The sequence below is a fragment of the Sciurus vulgaris genome (assembly GCF_902686455.1).
Source record: "Sciurus vulgaris genome assembly, chromosome: 4".
In the NCBI taxonomy this organism is placed as follows: Eukaryota; Metazoa; Chordata; class Mammalia; order Rodentia; family Sciuridae; genus Sciurus; species Sciurus vulgaris.
This window is the reverse complement of record NC_136464.1, coordinates 95,286,392-95,312,502: the sequence shown is the minus strand read 5'-3', so window position 1 is coordinate 95,312,502 and position 26,111 is coordinate 95,286,392. Positions and strand designations below refer to the sequence as shown.

The 26,111-nt window shown below is 34.1% G+C and overlaps 1 protein-coding gene and 1 pseudogene across 9 annotated transcripts in view; one reads left to right on the top strand and one right to left on the bottom strand.

Moving 5' to 3' along the window:
• ANKRD26 (ankyrin repeat domain containing 26) overlaps positions 1-26,111 on the top strand; it is a 124,705-nt gene that overhangs the window by 64,099 nt on the left and 34,495 nt on the right. For 6 of the 8 annotated variants that reach the window (XM_079136807.1, XM_079136808.1, XM_079136809.1 and 3 more), the window contains 5 exons: positions 678-819; positions 4,167-4,380; positions 13,164-13,347; positions 14,231-14,368; positions 23,737-24,693. In XM_079136807.1, coding sequence (XP_078992933.1) covers positions 678-819; positions 4,167-4,380; positions 13,164-13,347; positions 14,231-14,368; positions 23,737-24,693 — 1,635 coding nt within the window. The remainder of the gene's footprint in view (positions 1-677; positions 820-4,166; positions 4,381-13,163; positions 13,348-14,230; positions 14,369-23,736; positions 24,694-26,111) is intronic. The other 2 variants (XM_079136810.1, XM_079136811.1) reach the window with 2 other exon arrangements.
• Positions 11,344-11,864, bottom strand: LOC306659372 (protein tyrosine phosphatase type IVA 1-like; annotated as a pseudogene). Its single transcript has 2 exons — positions 11,530-11,864; positions 11,344-11,454 (listed from the first exon to the last, which is right to left on the bottom strand). The product of its transcript is annotated as a protein tyrosine phosphatase type IVA 1-like (transcript).

Here is a 26,111-nt window from a genome sequence, read left to right as displayed (position 1 = left end):
TAAGCAGTATGAAATGTCCTTCTTTATCCCTTCTGACTAACTTTGGCTTGAAGTGCACTTTATCTGATATAAGGATGGAAACCCCTGCTTTTTTTTTTCACTGAGTCCATGTACATGGTATGTTTTTCCCCATCCTTTCTTCTTTAGTCTGTGAATGTCTTTTTCTATGAGATGAGTCTCTTGAAGGCAGCATATTGTTGGGTCTTTCTTTGTAATTCAATCTGCCAGTCTGTATCTTTTGAGTGATGAGTTTAGGCCATTAACATTCAGAATTATTATTGAGATATGATTTGTATTCTCAGTCATTTTGGCTTATTTTTTGGTTTTTAACTTGAAGTCAGTTCTTTTAAGAAGCACGTGCTTCTGCTCATATTACAACGTGGATAGCTGGGTGAGGCAGCACATCCCAGTGACTCAGGAGGCTGAGGCAAAAGGACTACAAGTTCAAGGCCAACCTCAACAACTTAGACTCTAAGCAACTTAGTGAGACCTGTCTTAAAATAAAAAAATTAAAAGGTCTGGGTATGTAGTTCATTGTTAATGCACCACTAGGTGTTTCAAGCCCCAGTACCAAAAGAGAAAAGAAAAAATTTAGGAATAATTGTTACTTCTGTAAATTTAGTATATGGTCTAAATATTTAGAAGGGACATTGTGAAATACTTTATTTATTTTATAGGTCAAAAAACAAATAAATGCTACGGTTGACCTTGATGACTTAACTCAATCATCTGAAACAGTCTCAGAGGATTATGAATTGCTTTACCCTAGTTATGAGAATATGTTGCTGCTAATTGAACAACTTAGAATGGAGTGTAAAGGTAGGATCATTGTATAAATATAAGACCTGTTATGTGTACTATATTAACATATACACACATTGCTTAGCATTGCACCATATACACTGATGTGTTACAGTGCTATTCATATCAGAAGTATGATTTATATTAAAATAGAATGAGAACTGTTGTGTACACTCTGAGTCAAAGAGCTACAGTAATTCCCACCGTACTTTTCTTAGCATGAGTAGTACTCCTGTCTTTTGGTAAGTGGGTTTTTGGTTTTTTTTTTTTTTTTTTTTTTTTTTTCCCTTTTTGTTTTGTTTTGTTTTTGTTTTGTTTTTTGGGGGATTTTTTGCTGTGTTTCGACCATAGGTCAAAAAAACTGTTTCTATCTGGAATGCTTCAATAATCTTACAAGTGTTTGCTCTGCTATCCCACCTCCTGCGACCATGATCTGCTTTGAAACCATATTACATATTTTAAAAAATTCAGATCTGATCATTTTAACTCCTGCTTAAAACCCATGCATCCCTTATCATTGTTATAAGGTTAAAGATCTCCATCCTCCAGCTTTATCCTGCTTATTTCTGTGTTCTAACCACTGTTTTAGATATTTGTTCTTATAATAGAACTTTTGGTTTTTAATAGCTTGAGTGAAGTATTATTAATATGTGATAAATTGTGCATATGTGAAGTATAGAATTTGATGCATTGTGACACATGTATTAAACACATATAATAATTCATAAAATCAAGTGAGTTAATTACCCACAAACATCTCCTAATGTCCCTTCTTATTAAGAAACTGCCAAATTCTTTTCCAAAGTATTTGTACCCTTACTTTCTCAGCAGCAGTATATGAGAGTTCTGTTCTTCCCTATCTTCACAAACACATAGTATTCTCACTTTTGTTTTGTTTTATTTTGTTAATTTTAGCCATTCTAATGAGTGCCTATTATGCATATCAGTATTATTGTGCATTATGTTCAGGATTAATAATGTTGAATGTCTTTCCATGTGCTTTTATTTCCATTTGTATATCTTCTTTGGTGAACTCTCTTTTCAAATATATGTCATTTAAAAACTTAAGTTGTTTATTACTTGTAGAGTTTTTAAATGCTAATTATATATTCTGGATATGATTCCTTTATCAACTATATTTTTGCAAGACTTTTCTCAGTTTGAGGCTTGACTTTTTATCCTCTTTTTTTTAATGATTTTAATCTTAAGTCCAAATTTATGTGTTGTTATATAGAAGAAAATTAATATAACAAGTATAAAATAATATTTCTTGTCTGTAAGATAGTATTTTAAAGAAATCATAGGGGTTTTTATTTTTTTAATTTTTAATTTTTTTTTAGTTATACATGACAGTAGAATATCATACATACATGGAGTATAACTCCCCATTTTTGTGATTGTACATGATGTCATGTTACACTGGTCATGTATTCGTATAAGAACATAGGAAAGTTATGTCCAATTCATTCTACTGTTTTTCCTATTCCCATCCCTCCTCCCTTTCTTTCATTTCCCTTTGTTTAATCTAGTGAATTTCTATTCTTCTCCCCATGCCCCGACCCCTGCTTATTGTAAGTTAGCATCACATATCAGAGAGAACATTAGGCCTTTGGTTTTCTGGGATTGACTTATTTCACTTAAGATGATAGTCTCCAGTTCCATCCATTTATTGGCAAAAGTCATAAAGTCATTCTTCTTTGTGGCTGAGTAATATTTCATTGTGTGTGTGTATGTGTGTGTGTGTATATATATATATAAAACCACATTTTCTTTGTCCATTCATCTGTTGAAGGGCATCTAGGTTGGTTTTATACCTTAGCTATTGTAAATTGAGCTGTTATAAACATTAATGTGACCACATCACTGTAGTATGCTGGTTTTAAGTCCTTCAGGTATAAACCAAAGAGTGGGATAGCTGGGTCAAATGGTAATTCCATTCCAGATTTTCTGAGGAATCTCCATACTGCTTTCCATAGTGGTGGCACCATTTTGCACTCCCACCAACAACGTATGAATATACTTTTTTCCCCACATCCTTGCCAACATTTATTGTTGCTTATATTGAACATAGTATTGAATAGAATTGCCATTCTGTCAGAAATGAGATGAAAGCTCAGTGTAATTTTAATTTGCATTCCTTTAATTGCTAGAGATGTTGAACATTTTTCACATATTTGTTGAACATTCATATTTCTTCTTCTGTGAAGTGTCTGTTCAGTTCCTTTATTTATTGAGTTCTTTAGGTTTGTCTGTCATAGTGCTGTTTGATATTTCTCAGCTTGCATCTCCCTAAATACAATTTGTTTTTTTGTTTTGTTTTCTTTTTGAATTTTAGTTTGGAATTCAGTTAGGTTACTTACATATCACTTGAGCCTTCCTGGTCTTTTTATTTTTATGATTTGTTAGGTGTATCAGAATAGTGTTTAACCAAGGGTTAATTCCCCACTGCTCAGTCAAGACCTTTCTGATTACTCATTGCCTAGAGAATTACAAGTTTTTACAATCTGCCTGATAGGAATGACACACTTCCTGGTATAGTTTCCTCTAATCTTTCCAGATGTTTTCTCATTTAGTCTCAGGTAGTTTCCTGGCGTACATGTGCTGTTCATTACTCAAATATTCAAGGGTGAACCTCTGCAGATCCCCAGGGTTCTTCCTCTGTATTGTTCCTTCCTCTCCAGTGTTCTGTGCTGTGATCTCTCTCTTCCTTAGTTTTACCATATTTCAACACCTCAACTCAGGAAATCTGTTAGACTCTAATTCAATTCCTTCAGTGTAATGATCTGGAAGCTCTAACACAGCAGAGAACAGGAACCTTCAGAATGTTTACTTCATTTGTTTCCTATTGGAGATTATTGTTTTCATTACCTGAGGGAAATCTACTGTCTTGAAATTGTTACTTGATGTGTTTTGTCTGTTTTGTGTTTGGTTGTTTCAGGTAGGAACATGAAGCAATACCTGTTAATCATCTTGTCTAGAAGCAGAGCTAATGTTCTTCTTCACCCTCTGCCTAACTGCTTCCTATTCACCCTTTATTTCTCAGTGTAGCCATCTCTTCCTCAGGAAAGTCATCCTAGACCCAGTATAGATCAGATTCCCTTGTGTGATCACAGAGTTCTGTATTCTTACATAATCCTTCTGAATGTATAATGGTCACTATTTGTCTGTCTTTTCCTAGTGGACTTTAAACAAGAGCAGGAGTTTTGTCTGTTCTGTCTGCAGAGGTTAATATAATGTGCTTCACATTGTAGGCACTCAGTATACTTTTGTTCATATATGAATATGTGAATGTGAAAATGCACAGTACTTTTTAGACAAAAATTACTCATATATCTTACTTCTATCTTGTTTTCTCCCTGATGTAGATTCTGTTAGCCTTTTGAAACTTTGGGATGCAGTTCATTCATATAAAAGATTAATAGAACTTAAAAAAAGTCATTGTGAACTACTTACAGGAAAAGTTAAAAAGATGGAAAATAAGGTTAGTGAACTACAAAAGGAGCTCTCAGACACAAAAGAAGTGAAATCACAATTAGAACATGAAAAAGTGGAATGGGAAGGAGAACTCCGCAATTTGAGGTATGATATCCTAGTTTTAAAGAAATATTTGAACTACTTATTTATATACTAGAGATGTGTAGGAAACTTTTGTAATTATTGACTTACCTTTCAGTGTATGCATAGAAGAGGACTTCTTAATCTTGTGGAGTATCAAATTCTTGAAAATAATAAATGGTCAGCCATGAACACAATTAAATGCATCTTCTATATCAGAGTGTTAGTAGAAATGTAGAGGTCTGCCATATAGAAATCTCGCTATTTAACAAATAAAATTTGGGTTTGGTTTGGGCGTTTTTTTTGTTTTGTTTTGCAACAAACCTAAACATTATATTGTTTTTGAGATCTTACCACTTTATTTGTATGTTTTTATTAGGGTATTATAGTAGAGGTTCATTTTGACATAATCATACAAGCATGGAATAATTTGCTGCACTTCAATTCCCAGTACTTTCACTTTTCAGTTCCTTCCATCCCTAATTTCTCAAATATTTGTAATATGAATGGGTACTAAATTTTGTCAAATGCTTTTTCTGCATCTGTTGAGATAATCATGTGATTCTTGTCCTTAACTATATGTGGTGAATTACATTTATTGGTTTATATGTTTACCCAACTTTGTATCCCTGGGATAAAACCTGCTTGATTATAATGTGCTTTTTTTGTTATTTGTTTAAAAATATTTTTAGTTGTAGATGGACCCAATGCCTTTATTTTATTTATTTTTATGTGGTGCTGTGGATCTAACCCAGTACCTCACACGTCCTAGGCAAGCACTGTACCACCAAGCCACAACCCCACTCCTATCACGTGCTTCTGAATGCAGTTTGTGTCATAGAATGAATGTGGTAGTGTTCCTTCCCTTTTTACTTTGTGCACTAATTTGAGGAGGATTGGCATTCTTCTTTAGAACTCAGCCTTAAAGCCCTAAAAAAAAGAAGAGCAAACTCATTCCAAAATCAGTAGAAGACACAAAATAATTAAGAACCAAAATTAATGAAATTGAGAATAAGCAAACACAAAGGATCAAAGCAACAGAGTTGGTTCTAGGGAAAGATAAAAAAAGATTACCCAAACTAGGCAAAAGAAAGAAAGAAATGAAAATCAACAAATTATAGATAAAAAAGGAGATACCATCACAGACACTTCTGAAATAAAGAGGATCATCAGAAACTGTTTTGAAAATTTATACTCCAATAACCTGGAAAATCTCAAAGATATTGACACATTTCTATTCATATATGACCTACTGAAAGTGAACCTAGAGAATATAGAAATCTTAGACCAATATGAAGCAAAAACAAAAATGAGTCAAATGACTGGGAATACAAATCATATCACAATAATAACCCTGAATGTTAATGGCCTGAACTCATCAATCAAAAGACATAGACTGGCAGATTGGATTAAAAAGAAAAATCAAACAATATGCTGCCTGCAAGAGACTCACCTCATAGAGAGAGATACCCTTAGACTAAAGGTGAAAGGATGGGAAAAAACATACCACGCACATGGACATGGCAAAAAAGCTGGAGTATCCATTCTCATTTCAGATAATGTGGACATCAAGCCAAAACTAGTCATAAAAGATAAAGAAGGACATTACATACTGCTTAAGGGAAGCTTAAATCAGCAAGACATAACAATCATAAATATCTATGCCCCGAACATTGGCTCATCCATGTATGTCAAAGAAATCCTTCTCAATTCCAGAAATCAAATAGACCACAACACAATAATACTAGGTTATTTTAACACACCTCTCTCACCGCTGGATAGATCATCCAAACAAAAATTGAATAAAGAAACCATAGATCTCAATAACACAATCAACAATTTAGACTTAACCGACTTATATAGAATATACATCCAACAAAGAACGAATACACTTTCTTCTCAGCAGCACATGGATCCTTCTCTAAAATAGATCATATTTTATGCCACAAAGCTACTGTTAGCAAATACAATAAGATAGAGATACTACCTTGTATTCTAGCAGATCATAATGGATTGAAATTAGAAATAAATGACAGAATAAAAAACAAAAGCTTCTTCAATACCTGGAGATTAAATAATACACTATTATATGATGAATGGATAACAGAAGACATCAGGAGGGAAATAAGAAAATTCGTAGAAGTAAACGAGAACAAAAACACATCATATCAAAATCTCTGGGACACTATGAAAACAGTACTTAGAGGAAGATTTATATCATGGGGCACATTCAACAAAAGAAGTAGAAATCAACAAATAAACGACTTAACACTACAGCTCAAAGCCCTAGAAAAAGAAGAGCAGACCAACACCAAAAGTAGTAGAAGACAGGAAATAGTTAAAATCAGAGCCGAAATCAACAAAATTGAAACAAAAGAAACAATCGGAAAAATTAACAAAATAAATAGTTGGTTCTTTGAAAAAATTAACAAAATTGATAAACCCTTAGCCACACTAACAAAGAGACAGAGGGAGAAAACTCAAATTACTAAAATTCGGAATGAACAAGGAAATATCACAACAGACACGAGTGAAATACAAAACATAATTAGAAGCTATTTTGAAAATCTATACTCCAACAAAACAGAAAACCTCGAAGACATCAACAAGTTTCTAGAGATATATGAATTACCTAAACTGAACGAGGAGGACATACACAACTTAAATAAATCAATTTCAAGCAATGAAATAGAAGAGGTCATCAAAAGCCTAACAACAAAGAAAAGTACGGGACCAGATGGGTTCTCAGCCGAGTTCTATAAAACCTTTAAAGAAGAGCTCATTCCAATTCTCCTCAAAGTATTCCATAAAATAGAAGAGGAGGGAACCCCCCAAACTCATTCTGTGAAGCCAATATTACCCTGATACCTAAACCAGACAGAGATACATCAAGGAAAGAAAATTTCAGACCAATATCCTTAATGAACATTGATGCAAAAATTCTCAACAAAATTTTAGCAAATCGAATACAAAAATATATTAAAAAGATAGTGCACCACGATCAAGTGGGTTTTATCCCAGGGATGCAAAGTTGGTTCAACATCCTGAAATCAATAAATGTCATTCACCATATCAACAGACTTAAAGTTAAGAATCAAATGATTATTTCAATAGATGCAGAAAAAGCATTCGATAAAATATAGCATCCCTTCATGCTCAAAACACTAGAAAAAATCGGGGTAGTGGGAACATTCCTTAACATTGTAAAGGCCATCTACGCTAAGCCCACAGCCAATATCATTGTAAATGGTGAAAAACTGAAAGCATTCCCCCTAAAAACTGGAACAAGGCAGGGATGCCCTCTTTCACCACTTCTATTCAACATCGTCCTTGAGACTCTAGCCAGAGCAATTAGACAAACCAAAGAAATTAAAGGGATACGAAATGGAAAAGAAGAATTCAAACTATCCCTGTTCTCTGATGACATGATTATATATTTAGAGGAACCTGGAAATTCCCACAGGAAACTGTTAGAATTCATAAGTGAATTCAGTAAAGTAGCAGGTTACAAGATCAATGCTCATAAATCCAATGCATTTTTATACATAAGTGATGAATCTTCAGAAAGAGAAATTAGGAAAACTACCCCATTCACAATAGCATCGAAAAAAATAAAATCCTTGGGAATCAATCTCACAAAAGAGGTGAAAGACCTCTACAATGAGAACTACAGAACACTAAAGAAAGAAATTAAAGAAAACCTTAGAAGATGGAAAGATCTCCCATGCTCTTGGATAGGCAGAATTAATATTGTCAAAATGGCCATACTACCTAAAGTGCTATACAGATTCAATGCAATTCCATTTAAAATCCCAATGATGTACCTTACAGAAATAGAGCAAGCAATTATGCAATTCATCTGGAAGAATAAAAAACCCAGAATAGCTAAAGCAATCCTCAGTAGAAAGAGCAAAGCAGGGGGTATCGCAATACCAGATCCTCAACTCTATTACAAAGCAATAGTAACAAAAACGGCATGGTATTGGTACCAAAATAGACAGGTAGATCAATGGTACAGAATAGAGGACATGGACACAAACCCAAATAAATACAATTTTCTCATACTAGACAAAGGTGCCAAAAATATGCATTGGGAAAAGATAGCCTGTTCAACAAATGATGCTGGGAAAACTGGAAAACCATATGCAACAGAATGAAATTAAACCCCTATCTCTCACCCTGCACAAAACTCAACTCAAAATGGATCAAGGACCTTGGAATCAGACCAGAGACCCTGCATCTTATAGAAGAAAAAGTAGGTCCAAATCTTCAACTTCTTGGCTTAGGATCAGACTTCCTTAACAGGACTCCCATAGCACAAGAAATAAAAGCAAGAATCAACAACTGAGATAGATTCAAACTAAAAAGCTTTCTCTCAGCAAAGGAAACTATCAGTAATGTGAAGAGAGAGCCTACAGAGTGGGAGAATATCTTTGCCACTCATACTTCAGATAGAGCACTAATTTCCAGAATATATAAAGAACTCAAAAAACTCTACACCAAGAATACAAATAATCCAATCAACAAATGGGCTAAGGATATGAAGAGACACTTCACAGAAGATCTACAGGCAATCAACAGATATATGAAAAAATGTTCAACATCTTTAGTAATAAGAGAAATGCAAATCAAAACTACCCTAAGATTCCATCTCACCCCAATTAGAATGGCAATTATCAAGAACACAACAACAGTAGGTGTTGGTGAGATTGTGGGGAAAAAGGTACACTCATACATTGCTGGTGCGGTTGCAAATTAGTGCAGCTACTCTGGTAAGCACTGTGGAGATTCCTCAGAAAGCTTGGAATGGAACCACCATTCGACCCAGCTATCCCACTCCTTGGCCTATACCCAAACGGCTTAAAATCAGCATAGTACAGAGATACAGCCACAACAATGTTCATAGCTGCTCAATTCACCATAGCCAGATTGTGGAACCAACCTAGATGTCCTTCATTTGATGAATGGATAAAGAAACTGTGGCATATATATACAATGGAATATTACTCTGCCATGACGAATGTTAAAATTATGGCATTTGCAGTCAAATGGATGAAATTGGAGAATATCTTGCTAAGTGAGATAAGCCAGTCTCAAAAAACTAAAGGACGAATGATCTCACTGATAAGCGGATGAGGACATATAATGGGGCGTAGGAGGGGTTAGCGTTAGGGTTAGGGTTAGGTTTAGGGTTAGGGTTATGGAGGGTGGTAAGGATGGAGGAAGGAAGGACTGTATAGAGGGAAAAGTGGGGTGAATGGGGGAGGGGGGAGGGAAAAAAATAACAATGAATCAAACAATATTGCCCCATGTAAATTTATGATTACACAAATGGTATGCCTTGACTCCATGTACAAATAGAGAAACAACATGTATCACATTTGTTTACAATAAGAAAAGAAGAAACTATATAGAAAATTATTTTCTATATTCTAATTATTTGCTTGAATAAATTTTTCAATAGATAACTATTTGGTTAAATTATAAAAATTTTTTGAAAAGGTCTTTTATTTGGTTAAAGTATAAAAACTGAAAAGATCTTTGATCAATATTTCTAAATTGTTCTGAAGAAACTTTATGTTAATTCCTTCAACAGAGCATGAAATTACTATTCTCAATACAGGAAAAAAATCTTTTAAAATGCTATTTTATTCTTTTTTTTTTTTTTAGTTGTGGTGGTAGTGCTAGGGATTGATTTCAGGCCTTATACATGATAAGCAAGTATTCTGCTACTGTGCTAGAACCCCAGCTTCAGTTTAATTTTTATTTTTTTCACGATAAATGCATTTCTTATTTATTTATTTCTGTCTAATCTCTCGCACTAAGTTTTTATAAGCTGGTGAACACTAACAAATTATTTCTCCCACAGAACTGTAACCACACATTCCAGACAGTATAAATATATGGTTAAACTAACATTGATACACATCACCATTTTATCAACTTACTTAATAAAACAAAATTATCACATATCCATATATTGTTACACAGTTCAAAAGGCATATAAAATATTGGATGTCTGCTCAGTTCATCATCAGAAACCTACTTTTATTTACTTATTGATTTATTTTTGCAAAAGGTTGAGAAGAAAAAAAACACTTCAAACTTGGTAAAGAACTTCTGATTATTATGAAAAAAATTACAAGATTTTAAGGAATTTTATGATTAAAAATTGTTTTATATACCATAACAGAGTATCTCTACCTTTTAAAAATAACTAATAAACAACATGTATTCTACAGGTTCTACACAAGACAAAGGCAACATTTTAGTAAAAATATTTAATAGCCCCCTCTCCCATTTTTTTTTTTTTTTTTTCCTGGCCCTCCCTCTGAAGTTGCACCTCAGTGCAAACATTAAATTAGCTGTGAGCCTTTTTTTTTTTTTTTTTTTTTTGTTTGGAGACAGGAAAGACATGCTTCTGTAACATTAGGTTTTCAAAATGGAGGTTTCCCATAACAGCAAAAGTTTAAAAGGATGTTAAATAATTGCCATAAGACTTGGTAAAAATTTAAAAAACAAACAAACAAAAACACCTCCAATGATTAAAAACAGACCTGATGTATACCAATATGAATGTGGGAGATAGAAAATGAGCAGGCAGATAACCATATAGGCCTTACAGTGTTTGAAATGACTGAAGGAATAAATCACATAAGGTGTAGGGTGTTCTTATTTCCTGGGATTTTGGTATCATATGATAAACTAAAAATATACAAGTACTATACTGGGTATTTTGATATCTAATCTTTCTAAAGTTAATAACATTAAATCAATACCCCATGATTTCAGGAAAGGTCAACTGATACAACCCAAACATAGAAGTTGAAATTCTGTCAAGCTTGTGGCCTGGCCAAAATTTTCTAGTACTTCTATGGAATCTTCATCAGATTTATTCACCACACCAACATATATGCTAATATGTATGACAAATTAGGTCCTGTCTTAAGTTCTGCTTTGAAGGTAATAGCATCAGGTGTCCAAGTTTTATTGAATGCAACAGTTGTTTCTAAGACCATTGGAGTCTGTGAAGCTCAGCCACATTTTAGGACTATACTTCTCCAAATACAAAAGTTGTTTACTGTTAAAAGCTCTACACCACTATTGTCTTATGAATTATACTGCATCTTCATATTGCATTCCACCTTCAATTAATGCTAAGGCATCAAGCACTGGAGCTCTCCCAAGGCCTGCAACACAGTGAAGAGCAATACAACAACCAGGTTCTTCATGAAACTTAATTTTTACAAGACTTAACCATCATTGACAATTTGGTTGGATTGATGGTACACCATCATCAAAAGGCCAATCAAGAATATGGATGCCTTCTTTCTCCACAAGAGTAGTGTCATAGGTTGCTTTATGTACTCTTAATATTATGGTAATACCATCTTTTTACATTCCTCTATAAATTTGCTTCAGGTTGCATTGATTGGATTGTGTGTAATAAGAAACCTTATGTTCTTGTATGTGCCTTCCACAGGAGCAGGGCAGTTCATTCCAGCCATGGTAATTTAGTTAAAGAACCCTCAATAGAGTTATGAAGGAATTTTAAAAAATGAATATGGAAATGATGCAAAGTTACTAAAGTCTACTTAAGTATTATCCACTTAATATTCTTGGTTCTTTGAGTTTGAATTTGAGAGTTATGGGAAATGAAATGAGCCTCCTAACAAGAGGCAGCAAATCTTCAAACCAGTAATACTGAGGCAATTGAAAGGAAGTGTACTGAGGTTTATCCCATCCAGATCAGAGCTCTTGTGGACTTCAATTTAATATTTCTACATCCAGGTTAACCACTCTTATGGGGACTTCTTGGGGGAATAGTAATAGATTTGTGTAGTTTACTTGTCCACGTAGAGGTCTTACTGTTCCTGGAAGTAATCTCCACTGCCCCTGAGAAACTCCATACATGTGTGACCAAGAACATCACAGAACTGCCCTCTCTGTAAAGGTGTATGCTCTTGTGTTAGGTTTAGTTATCAGAAGGTTCCAAACTTGGCAGTTTCACCCTCAGCTCTGGAAGTGGGTTTTCAGTTTTATTCTTAACATACTTGAAATAAAGAGTAAAATAGAAAGTGATTACTGAGTAGCTTATTCAACATCTCTTTCATATATAAATAAAATTAATTCAGATTTTGAAGTTGAAATAACATATTGCTCTCTAGTTAGATTAAGTACTAGGTCCAGTCTTGTTCCAAAGGAGAATTTTAAGTTGCTTATAATAATTAAGGTAAGTTGAAAGTAATACAATAAAGAAACGTTAAAAGGTAATAATAGACATTGGGCTCCTTAACCTAGTCTTGAAATTATAGTAATGTGTAGATATGTGTTGTGTAAATATGTCCAAATGTACTATGTTACACTGTGAATCATTTTCAGGAGATATCAGTGAAGTTTCATAAAGATAAAAATTTATTTCTTGAATTTATAAACTGGCTTATAAGTAATGTTTTTTCAAACTTAGTTAACTTTATTTTTTAATCGAGGAGGAATTATTACTTTGTAAACAAGATAATTTGAGCTATAACTTTGTTGAATAATTTCAAAATTCCTTTTCCATGAAAGTCAGCAGAATTAGTACTAAAAGAAATTTATCAATTAGGATAATGTTCTTTCATTATTCCCTTTCAAGTGTATATGTGCTTTAGAAGAGACTTAAGTGAGAATTTAAAATGAGAACTAGAAATGAAAAATGTTCAAAAGTCTGGTAATTTTATTTGGATAAATAAATCAGTGTATGTAGAGCAAGAACTATTCATTTTTTAACAAAATACATCTTAAAATAAAATATTATTTAACTGTAGATTTGCTTTAAAAGAAGAAAAGGAAAAGAGAAGAAATGCTGATAACTTTTATGAAAAAATTAAACAACATTTAAGAAAAAAAGAAGAGCAATATAATAAAGAAGTTGAAGTGAAACAACAACTTGAAATCGCTCTCAGGACACTAGAGGTGGAGCTAAAGACTATAAAAATTAATTTGAATCAGGTAAACTGATCTTTGGTAAAATTACGTATTTCTTACTCATATCAATATTACTAATATCCCTTGATATATAGTCAAGTGTCACTAATGATAAGGATGTGTTTGAGAAATATGTTGTTTGGCAATTTCATCATAATGCAAAGATCATAAGCATATGCTTACATGAACTTAAGGTACCTAGACAATATACTCTTAAAAGACCATTATTATATAAGTGGTCCATTGTGAACTAAATCAATGTTAGGTGGCATGACTATTATTTATGTTTAAAACTATATTATTTTATCCCAAAAATAAATTGTGATACTTATAACTAAAATTATTTATTGTGAATCTTGCTTGACCTCTAACAGATGCTCACTATGTTTTCTGAATGAAGGAATGAAAATTAAATTTTGATTACTAACATAAATAGTAAATGAGGCATTTTTATGTTAAAATACAAAAATACAAACTAAATAGCTTTGAAACTATCATGAAACTAGTTGTTTTGTAAAAATGTTTATTTGATGATATTGTCTCTACCAGTAGTTAAGAAGTGGTTATGTTCTTTGACAAATTTAATTGTAACCCCAACAGCTCAGTAGACTGAGGTAGGAGGATTGTAAGTTCAAAAACAGCCTCAACAACTTAGCAAGGCCCTAAACAACTTAGTGAGACCCTGCCTCAAAAACTAAAAAAAAATTTAAAGGATGGGCAGCTCAGGGGTTAATGCATCTGAGTAAATTCCCTGGTACAAAAAAAAAAAAAAAAAAAAAAAGTAGTTTTTAATAGACTACTTCCTTTTTATAGATTTTTTAAAAATTTTGTGGGTTCTGCTTTTAATTAAGCTTTTAGACTTTCCCCAGTGGAACAAGACCAAAAAATTAATGAAATTTATCTCTAGGTTTTAGAGGAACGAAATGACCTGGAGAGGCAGCTTACTCGAGAACAGAATGCTAGAATTTTACAAGATGGGATTCTGGCAAATCACCTTTGCAAACAAAAGGAAATAGAAATGGCACAAGGGAAAATGAGCTCAGAGGTATTTTCTTTAATCATTGCCAAATATGTGTACGTATTTGTATGTGTTCATATTTTACAAACCAACTATATACATCTTGGAAAGTATAGCAGATTCTTTAAACCATATGTTTTAATATAGTTTTTTATATACATAGTTACACATTTTGGGAGTGGTATGGCATTTTTGGCTCATTGGATAAAGTAATGTTCTTAATTCAGCTTCATTTGTCTGTAGTAGTCCAATAGAGAGTTTCACAATGACCTCATTCAAAGGAAAGAGTAGGTGTTTTCAGTGATTTCATCCCCCTGATATGATAATGTGGAGGTTTGTTTGTAACTTCTACTGCAAGATAAGAAAGAAAAGTATAGAAGCAGAGACCTATTTTGGATGTCATTTCCTCAAGTAACTTATTTCAGTACAAAGAGCTTTAGAAGACAATGTTATACCATAATATATACTTAGTATATTTATTCTTAAGTATTTTGTTCCTAGTAAAATAGGTTTGTATTTTTCTCTATTTTAATTTTATTAGTGTCTAAAACACTATGAAGAAGAAATAAAGTTACTACACCAGCAAATATCAGTATTGTCTAAGAACAACCTGACAAATTCCACCTTATTTTCCATAACATTTTGAATTACAAAACTTTTTTTATATTTATATATTTACAATATAGAAATAACTGATTTGGTGGAAGAACACTAGAAGTAGATTCAGAAAATATGGGGAAAATCCTGTGACTTCCTTACATTTTTAACCTACCTTGCAGAATGGTGATGATTGAGTTCAGTGATATATGTAGAAGTGCTTATTGTAGCATCTAGATTTATCAGTAACCATAATTCTTATACATGACTATTAAAATGTTAGAGTATTATGGAATATTTTCAGAAAAAATGAATCTAAAAACATTGAAAATATTCATCTGTCCAAATATATGTAGAGCTGTCTTTTTATTATGGGCTGACCATGTAAATTAGATATAAAAGTGCAATCCTAACTTTTTAATGTTGTTGATTTTAATTTTTTACTAATGCTTTATAATTATACATAATTGTGGGGTTCATTTTGACATATCCATAAATGTATATAACATGATTTGTTTCATTTCAATCCCCCGTACTACCTATCCTTCCTCCTCCTGATCTATTTCCTACCTCTATTGGTCTTCCTTTACTTAATTTATTTTTTTAATTAGTACCTCATAGTTATCCATAAAGGTAGAATTTATTATGATATATTCATACATGCACTTTTTCATAGTTTGGTCAGTTTCATTCTGCAGTTTCTTCCCTTTCCCATCCCTCCTCCCTCTCCCTAAATCTCTTTCTTCTACTCCACTGTTCTCCCTTCTATTTTTATGAGATCCTTTTTTTTTCCTAATTATTTCTCTCTAGTTTCCACATGTGAGAGAAAAAAATTATTTCATTTAGCATGATGTTCTCCATTTCAATCCATTTATCAGAAAATGACAATTTTATTCTTGTTTTTGGATGATCAAAAATTGTGTATATGTCTGACATTTATCCATTTGTCTATTGAGGACATCTAGGAAGATTCTATAACTTGGCTCTTGTGAATTGTGCTGCTGCTATAAACATTAGTATACATTTATTACTATAGTATGCTGATTTTAGTTCTTAGATAGGTATCAAGGAGTGGGACAGCTGGGTCATATGGGGGTTCCATTCCTAGTTTTTTGGGGAATCTTCATACTGCTTTCCAGAATAGTTGTACTAATTTGCAGTCCTACCAACAGTACATGAGTGTACCTTTTCCCCCATGTCCTCACCAGCAATTATTATTTGTTTTCTTGATGATGCCATTCTAACTGATGAGATGAAATCTTAGTGTAGTTTTGATTTGCATTTCCCTAATTACTATACACATGTTGAATATTTTTTCATCTATTTGTTAACCATTTGCATTTTTTCTTTTGAGAAGTATTTGTTAAGTTCATTTGCCCATTATTTGATAGGGCTATTTTTTTTTCATAGTAACGTTTTTAGTTTTTTATATATTCTGCATATTAATTTTCTGCCAGAAGAGTAACTGGCAAAGATTTTCTCCCATTCAGTAGGGTCTTCACACTCCTGTTTGCTGCACAGAAGCTTCTTAATTTGAAACCATCCCACTTAATTGATTCCTGGTTTTATTTCTTGAGCTTTAGCAATCTTATAAAGGAAGTCAGTGCCTGCACAAATATGTTAGAGTGTTGGTCCTATGTTTTATTCTAGCAGCTGTAGTGTCTCTGGTCTAATTCCTAGGACTTTCATCTACTTTGGGTTGATTTTTGTGCAGGGTGAAGAGATAGGAATCTAGTTTCATTTTTGTACATATTGTTATCCAGTTTTCCAGCACCATTTGATTTTAAAAAAACTCTTCAAAGTATGTTTTTGGCACCTCGGACAGGGACAGATGACTAGTTATATGGATGTGTCTTCATCTCTTCCACTCTATTCCATTAGTCTCCATGTCTTTTTACACTAGTACTATGCTGTTTTTTGTTATTATAACTCTGTCATAAAATTTGAGAACAGGTATTTTCAATCACCAGCATCATTCTTCTTGCTCAGTATTGCTTTGCTACTCTGGATCTCTTTTTCCTCCAATGAATTTAAAACTTTTTTCTAGTTCTACAAAGAATGTCATTTTATTTTGATGGAGATTACATTGAAACTGTTTATCGCTTTTGGTAATATGTCCATTTTGACAATATTAATTCTACCTATCTAATAATATGGGAGGTCTTTCCATCTTCTGAGGTCTTTAGTTTCTTTTTTCAGTGTTCTATAATTTTTGTTGTAGAACTCTTTCACCTCCTTGTTTAGATGTATTCACAGGTTGATTTTTTGTTTTGGGTTTGATTTGATTTGGTTTGGTTTTTGAGGCTATTGTGAATGGAATTATTTTTCTGATTTCTTTTTTAGTAGATTCATTCTTTGAAGTATAGGAAAGCTATTGATTTTTATATGTTGATCTTGTATCTTACTACTTTGCTGAATTTATCAGATCCAGTACTGTTCTGATGGAATTTTATTTTGGGGGGGGGGGGGTCTTCTAGGTATAGGTTCATGTCATCAGGATACAGAGATAATTTAACTTCTTTTCCTATTTATATTCCTTTAATTTCTTTCTCTTGTATCAGAGTTTCAAGAACCATACTGAAAAGGAGTAGTGAGAGCAGGCATCCTTGTCTTATTCCTAATTTTAGAAAAAATGCTTTTCAGTTTTTCTCCATTCAGTATATTTCCTATGAGTTTATCATATGTAGCCTTTATTTATGTGGTGAATTACATTTATTGATTTGTATATGTTGAACCAACCTTCCATCCCTGGGCTGAACCAACTTGATCATGGTGTACCATGTTTTTGAATGTAAATGACCAATATTATATTAGGATTTTTGCATCAGGGCTATTTATTGTTCTGTAGTTTTCTTTCCTCAGTGTGTCTTCACCTGGTTTGTGTATCATGGTGATAATGACTTCATAGAATAAATTTGGTAGTATTCCCTCTTTTTCTATTTCATGGAATTGTTTGAGAAGAATTGGCATTAATTATTCCTCACTAGACTCACCTGAGAAACTCTGATCCTGGGCTTTTATCTTTCAGAAGACTTTTAATTACTGCTTCCATCTTATTCCTTGATATTGGTCTATTTAGGTTATCTATATCCTCTCAGTTCAATTTGAGTGGATCATATGTGTCTAAAAATTAGTTATTGTCTTCTAGATTTTCTAATTTATTGGAATATAAGTTTTTAAAATAGTTCCTAGTGATCCTCTGTATTTCAGAAATGTCTCTGATGATATGCACTTTTGATTTGGTTCTTATTTGACTACGGGCTTATCAATCTTGTTTAACTTTTTAAAGAACCAGCTCTACTAGATGCAGTGGTGCATGCCTGTAATCCCAACAACTGAAAGTCTAAAGCAGAAAGATTGTATGAGGTCAGCCTCGCAACTTAGTGAGGCCTGGCTCAAAATTAAAAAACCAGAAGACCAGGGATATATCTCAGTATTAAAGTGTTCCTGAGTTCCACCACAGTTTAAAAAATAAAAAATTTTTAAAAACTCAGCTCTTTATTGTATCAATCCTTTGTATTTTTTTTTTAATTCTTGATTTTATTAATTTTGGCCCTGGTCTTACTTATTTCCTGTCTTCTACTAGTTTCAGAATTAGTTTGTTCTTACTTTTCTAGGACCTTGAGATGTAACTTTGGATTATTTATTTGGAATCTTTCTGGATTTGTTTTTACATAACCAGTCAATGTTGTGAACTTTTTCTAGAACTGCCTTCATACTCTCAGATATTTTAATTTTGTAACTCTGTTCTCATTTGTTTTATTATTTCTCCCCTGATTTCTTCTATGATCCATTCCTCATTCAGAAGTGTATTAATATCCACGTGTTTAAGTGGTTTCTGTTCTTTACCTTGATATGAATTCCTAATTGCATTCCATTCTGATCTGATAAAATGCAAAAAAATTGCCTTTTTCCTCTTTTTTTTCTTCTAAGACTTGCTTTGTGTTCTAAAATATGGACTGTTTTGGAGAAGGTTCCATATAAAGCTGAGAAGAAAGTGAATTCTATTTTTGATGGATGAAGTGTTATATAGATACCTGTTAGGTCCATTTGATTAATAGTAGTTTTTAGGTCTGAAGAGCTTTTATGTACTTTATTTGTGCATGACCTACCTCTTGATGAGCGAATTGTGTTGAAATCACCTAGTTCTATTGTTTTGAAGTCTATTTGAGGTTTGTTTGTTTGTTTTTTTAATTGAGTAGTGTTTATGTAAGAGTTACATTGATATTTGGGACATAAATGTTTACAATCATATCTTGTTGTTGTATAGTGCCCTTAACTACCATAAAGTGACCTTGTTTATTTCTTTGGATTAATTTTAGCTCAAAGTCTACTTTGTTCATGTGAGAATAGTTAACATCTACTTATCTTCAGTTTCTGTTTGCATGGTATATCTTTTTTTTTTCATCCTTTCACCTTCAGCCTGTAAACATCTTTGCCTGTAAAGTGAATTCTTGCAAACACATCATGATTGGATCTTGTTTTTTAATTATTAATCCTCTGCCAGTCTGTGTCTTTTTTTTTTTTATTCATTTTTATTGTAAACAAATGGGATACATCTTGTTTCTCTGTACATGAGGTAGAGGCATACCATTTGTGTAATCATACATTTACCTAGGGTAATAGTTTTTGATTCATTCTGTTATTTTTTTTCTCCCCCCCACCCCTCCCACCCCTCTTTTCCCTCTATACAGTCCCTCCTTCCTCCATTCTTGCCCCCCTGCCACCACATATATGTGTCATCATCCGCTTATCAGTGAGATCATTCGTCCTTTGGTTTTCTGAGATTGGCTTATCTCACTTGGCATGATATTCTCCAACTGCATCCATTTGCCTGCAAATGCCATAATTTTATTATTCTTTATGGCTGAGTAATAATCCATGGTGTGTGTGTGTATATATATATATATATATATATATCACAGTTTCTTTATCCATTTATCAATTGAGGGGCATCTAGGTTGGTTCCACAATCTGGCTATTGTGAATTGAGCAGCTATGAACATTGTTGTGGCTGTATCTCTGTAGTATGCTGATTTTAAGTCCTTTGGGTATAGGCCAAGGAGTGGGATAGCTGGGTCAAATGGTGGTTCCATTCCAAGCTTTCTGAGGAATCTCCATACTGCTTTCCAGAGTGGCTGCACTAATTTGCAGCCCCACCAGCAATGTATGAGTGCACCTTTTTCCCCACATCCTCTCCAATACCTATTGTTGCTCATATTCTTGATAACCATCATTCTAATTGGGGTGAGATGAAATCTTAGGGTAGTTTTGATTTGCATTTCTCTTATTACTAAAGATGGTGAACATTTTTTCATATGTTTCTTGATTGCTTATAGATCTTCTTCTGTGAAGCATCTGTTCGTATTCTTAGCCCATTTGTTGATTGGGTTATTTGTATTCTTGGTGTAGTTTTTTGAGTTCTTTATATATTCTGGAAATTAGTGCTCTATCTGAAGTATGAGTGGCAAAGATTTTCTCCTACTCTGTAGGCTCTTTCTTCGCATTGCTGATAGTTTCCTTTGCTGAGAGAAAGCTATTTAGTTTGAATCTGTCCCAGTTATTGATTCTTGCTTTTATTCCTTGTGCTATGGGAGTCCTGTTAAGGAAGTCTGGTCCTAAGCCAATAAGTTGAAGATTTGGACCTACTTTTTCTTCTGTAAGATGCAGGGTCTCTGGTCTGATTTCAAGGTTCTTGATCCATTGGGAGTTGATTTTTTTGCAGGGTGAGATAAAAGGAAGAAAATGGGAGAGGAGGTTGAGACAAATAAGTAATGCAATAGTGAGAGACTTAAAAGGAACAAATATAAACCTGAGCTAAGAGAGGAAAGATAGAATGATTCAGTTTATGCTTTAAAACATTAGAAGAAATATAATCAATTGGCTGGAAGACTGAAATATTGAATATTAAAAAGAATGCTTATTAATGCAATATGAAAACTAATACCTGTAAAATCAAAACTGACATTAGAGCTGTTTATTACATTTCATGCCAAGCTATTTGAGGTGGGGAAATGTCTTATTGAGACTTCCTGATTTGGATTTCTAATGGGACCATTAGAAGATGCCCACCAATCCTTGACTTTACCTCTACATTTCCCTGGATGTGGAGGTAGTGATCATACCAGCTCACCACTGATACAATTCTAGGAGGCTGCCCCTCTGATCTTGTTGCGTCCAGGCACCTCCTGGATATCCGGTGAGTCAAAGGAGATGGTCCCTATTTGCAACTAAGCATTTGGGTCACTCTATTAGGGGGTATAGTCTTGTTTGCCGTCACAAAGAAAAGCCCCATGTACCCAGCACTGTCAGATCCAGTGTGGAACCCCCATGTATACGTTAAAGTGTGTGGGGTGTGACCATCTAAGGTGGAGATACAGTGATTTGGTTGAAGTGATGATGAGCGGCATATGAGAGGTTCAGGGCTGCTGCACCCTGTGGAGTGTGCAGGTTCCTGATCAGTGGACTTGTATCTGGGCACACTGGGCAGTGACTGGTGTCTGTGGGATGCTCCTCTGTAAGCCCCTTTGTGAGGTGTACTGCATTTCATATGTGACCTTCTCCCCTGGCTCCTAGGGGATATCCTCACAAATGCCTTCTGTGTGTTGGTGTGTCTCAGTAAGAATTATGTCAACTGACAACTCTGGAACTTGTAGCTCTGGACCCTCCAGTTGGTGCACAGGAGGCAATTCCCTGGTGCTACAGTTTCTGTACTAACTTCTGATGCTTATTAGTCAGCCCAGAGGGCCAAGTCTTCATGTTTGTTGTTTGCTGTCTGCTGGCCATTTCTGTTGGGTGCAGGGATGCAAAACTCAGAATTATAACTGGCTGCTATATGCTATATATCCACTACGTACTATATACCCACTCCCCTCTGCTGGGGTGTATTGATACAGCTATATCTAAGCACTTAGTGGCTGTCTGCAACTGTGAAGCCTATGAATGCAGACTCTCTATGGGCAATCTGTGGAACAGAAACCTCCACTCTGGCTGCTGCAGATTCCTGATGTTTTACACATTATCACTGGGGTAGTGTCAGTTGGTCTGTCTTCACTTGAGCTCATGCAGATGGCAACTATGAGGAGTACTGGGTTGGTACTAATGTTCTCTGGGAGTTTCTTGCTTTGGGTCAGCTCCACCCCGCTCCCCTTGTCTGTGGTGAGGGGGAGAGGGTTTCAGTAACCTTCAGCTAGCAGTGATTCCTCTACAAGGTCCTTCTAGACATATTACTAAGACAACACATTTCAGATGTGTTTCCTGTGCTTTTATTTCTATAGATGGAGAGATGCCATATAGATTTAATTTCTTCTAAGGAGTTCAGAGAGCTATGGTCTCTATGAAGTGGCCACCCTGCCCAGTTTTCTGCCAACAACTTGGAATGAATTGTGTAGTCTCCTTCACTGTCTGCTGCTTCTGTCCCATTTTAACTTCATCTGCCTTTCTTTCCAAATTGTTCTTAAGGAAGTAAGCTTTTGGGTTTTGCCTCTACCTCTTCCTCACTTTGTTACCCCACCCTTCCAACCCCACTCTGGTCAGGGATTGGGGTCAAGGAATTCTTTTATTTTTTTGTTCCAGTAAACAAATTCCAAGTCCCTCCAAGTCTCAAATTATCCAAAATTGAGTTCGAGAGTATTTATTCTGTCACCCACCTCTCTAGTCAGCTGTTCTTTCACGTCTTCAATTCTAGACTGTGGAGGAGTGGAGGGTTGCTGCCTAGATTCACTCTGCCATCTTTTTTGCACTCATTATCAAATTTCTTTGTCTTACATTTTAGATCTCTTGTAATTATTGCCAGAAGTTGAGAGTCTATTATAAAGTGATCCTCAGCCTTTGATGTGTAATGCCTAAGATTTAGGTAGTTACACCAGGGCAGAAACAAATATAGCAAGGCCGGGACAGTAATTAGAGCAGGTTTATTGCAAGGCAAGGAAATAATTAGAGAAAGTGAGATACACCCCAGACAAAGAAGCAGGGCAGACTGTTGACCCAACAGTGCTGAAATGATTATGCTTAGGCTTATGTTACAATAGGGGGTGAGAATTTGCAATGGCATGAAACCCCACTACCATTGGGGCCTGGCACTTGCACAACCCTTGCCCATTTGGGGGTAATCATAAGTCTGTACTATGTGAAAACTAAGGGTATGCACCTATGAATTTGAGTCACTTTGTTCTTTCTGGTCTAGCAACTCTGACAGAATTCATATAATATGGGTCAGTGACCCTCGGAGCACCCAGTAGGTACAAATGTGACCTTGGAAACATGATCTGTGCCCCAAAATTGTCCAAAGAATGTGGTGGGCCCCCACTCAGTGTGGAGGGAGGAAGACTGATAATACCTCTTGAGTTGTCTACCCACCTTCCTATGATAGATTTCTTCCATAGCTCTACCCACACAAGAGGAAGAAGGAATTTATGTCCTTATGACATCACATGATTAGTAATGAGTCCTCTGGGTCAGGGGCTCTTTAAAGCTGCTCCCCTCTTTTGCCTGCCCCTTTCTCCCATTGCCTTCTCATTTCTAGCTAACTACCTCTACTAACAGAGTTCAGAGAAAGTCTTTTCCAATTCTGAGATTATTTTTTTAAATTATCATTTATTTTTTGCTTTTATGGGTTCATTGCCTTCAGTTAAATTTTTGAACTTTTGGGAATTTTATGCTCCTGTAAGCTTTGAAGGTTAGATAAAATTTTTCTCTAGTTATCCATTGATTGCAACCCTTTTATTACATAAATGTACAGAGCAAATTTTGATATGTCATTTCATTGAGTAATAGCTAAATGCCTCCTTTTAACTTAGGTTTCTGTTGGTCATGAAAAAGAAAAAGATCTATTGCATAAAAATCAGAGTTTGCAGGAAGAAATCACCATGATAAGACTGGAAATAGACACAATAAAAAATCAGAACCAGGAAAAGGAAAAGAAATACCTCGAGGATGTTGAAATTGCAAATGAAAAGAATGATAACCTTCAAAAGACAATAAAACTGAATGAGGAAACTTTTACAACAACAGTACTTCAGTATAATGGACAGCTTAGTATTCTGACAGCTCAGAATACAATGCTAAATTCTAAACTGGAGAATGAAAAACAAAACAAGGAAAGACTGGAAACGGAAGTTGAATCATATCGTTCTAGACTGGCTGCTGCTATTCATGATTATGATGAAAGTCAGGCATCCAAAAGAGACCTAGAACTTGCTTTCCAGAGATCAAGAGACGAGTGTTTTCGTTTACAGGATAAGATGAATTTTGATATATCTAATCTAAAAGATAACAATGAGATTCTTTCCCATCAGCTTTCTAAAGCTGAAAGAAAATTCAATGACCTAGAAATTGAACTCCACCATACAAAAGATGCTCTTAGAGAAAAGATTTTGGTTTTAGAACAGGTACAACGGGACCTAAACCAAACACAGTGCCAAATGAAGGAAATTGAATATATGTATCAAAATGAACAAGGTAAGGTTAATAAATACATTGGTAAGCAGGAATCTTTAGAGGAGAGATTATCTCAACTACAGAGTGAAAATACATTGCTTCGACAACAATTAGATGATGCTCACAACAAAGCTGATAATAAAGAAAAGACAGTAATTAACATCCAAGACCAATTTCATGACATTGTAAAAAAACTTCAAGCTGAGAGTGAAAAACAAAATCTAATGCTCGAAGACAGAAATAAGGAGTTAATCAATGAATGTAATCATTTAAAAGAAAGACTCTATCAGTATGAAAATGAAAAAGCAGAAAGAGAAGTAAGTATCAAGAAAGATGAATATTTTGCAAACTTCCTGAAGGAAAACTCAAAAGTTTTATTTCATTATGGTTAGATGTTTCATCTAATTGAATATAAAAATATATACATTATAAGTTTATTTGCTATGTCAACTCAAAAATATACCTTGGTTCTAGGAAATGCAACAAAGCCTCAATTCCCAGCACAAAGAAATGGTTCATGTTTGAGGTATTGAGTATATCAATGACCCTAATCTTATCATTATAAATTATATATGCTTTTTTGTGTGTGTGTGTGGTGCTGGAGTTATATACGCATTTTGAAATATCACTCTGTACCTCATAAATATGTACAATTATGCGTCAGTTAAAAATTTAAAGGTTCAGAGTTACATAGAACTAAATTTGAAATCCAAAAATAAAAAAAGGGGAGAAAATTTTTAGATTAGACTGAGATGCTTAACTTTGAAAAGAAGACATTGTGTTGCCTATGAAATTTTAATAAGTTCAGTTACAGATTGTTAATAGATATATACTGATATTAATAATGTAGTCTTCTAGTACTGCTGAAATGATTTTTTATTTGTTGCTGGAAATTAAACCTAAGACCTTGAGCATGTTAAGTACATACACTACCATTGACATACACCCAAGTCCTAAAATAATTTTAATGTCTTTATGTTACCATATTTTGAGACCACAATGAAGCAGATAAATGGAAATGCTCATACCTAAAGTATTTTAAAATTAAAATTCAGTTAAGTGGGTATCTTCAATAGTTCATTTCAGATTTTGCATATGAACTAAAATATAGATGCTGTTTTTTATAATATCAGTATGTATTAAAATATACATATTTTAGTTGGTGTAATTTTAATTCAAATCAATATAACCTAAATCTGATAATATTTATCTCAAATTATGAATTTTATAACATCCCAACTCTTTAAAGGCATCTACTTTTCATTAAATCATAATTTGGGACAAATGTGATTTTTATCAAAACCATAGCTGATTTTATCATTCCACTGGTATTTTTAATTTGTTGATCATTTTCTGAAATATCTATCTCATACTTTTCATTTCAAGACTCAGTTAATATCATCAAAGTAAAGGATATAACTTTTTCTAGTACAAAGATAATTGTAGCTAAGTGTGATTTGCTTATTTGGTATTGAATCTCCATTTCACATTAATGACGGGTGGTAGGATTCATGTATAGGAGGAATTGAATAAAGTAGGGGAGAGAGATGCAGAATCTGAGGTTAGGGAGGAAGGTGAAGGCCAGTTTGCCTGGGGACTCACTTTTATTCTGAGATAAGAATCTATTGGGCCAGGCACAGTGGTGCACACCTGTAATCGCAGTAGCTCAGGAGGCTGAGGCAGGAGGATAGTGAGTTTGAAGCCAGCCTCAGCAACTTAGCAAAGCCCTAAGTAA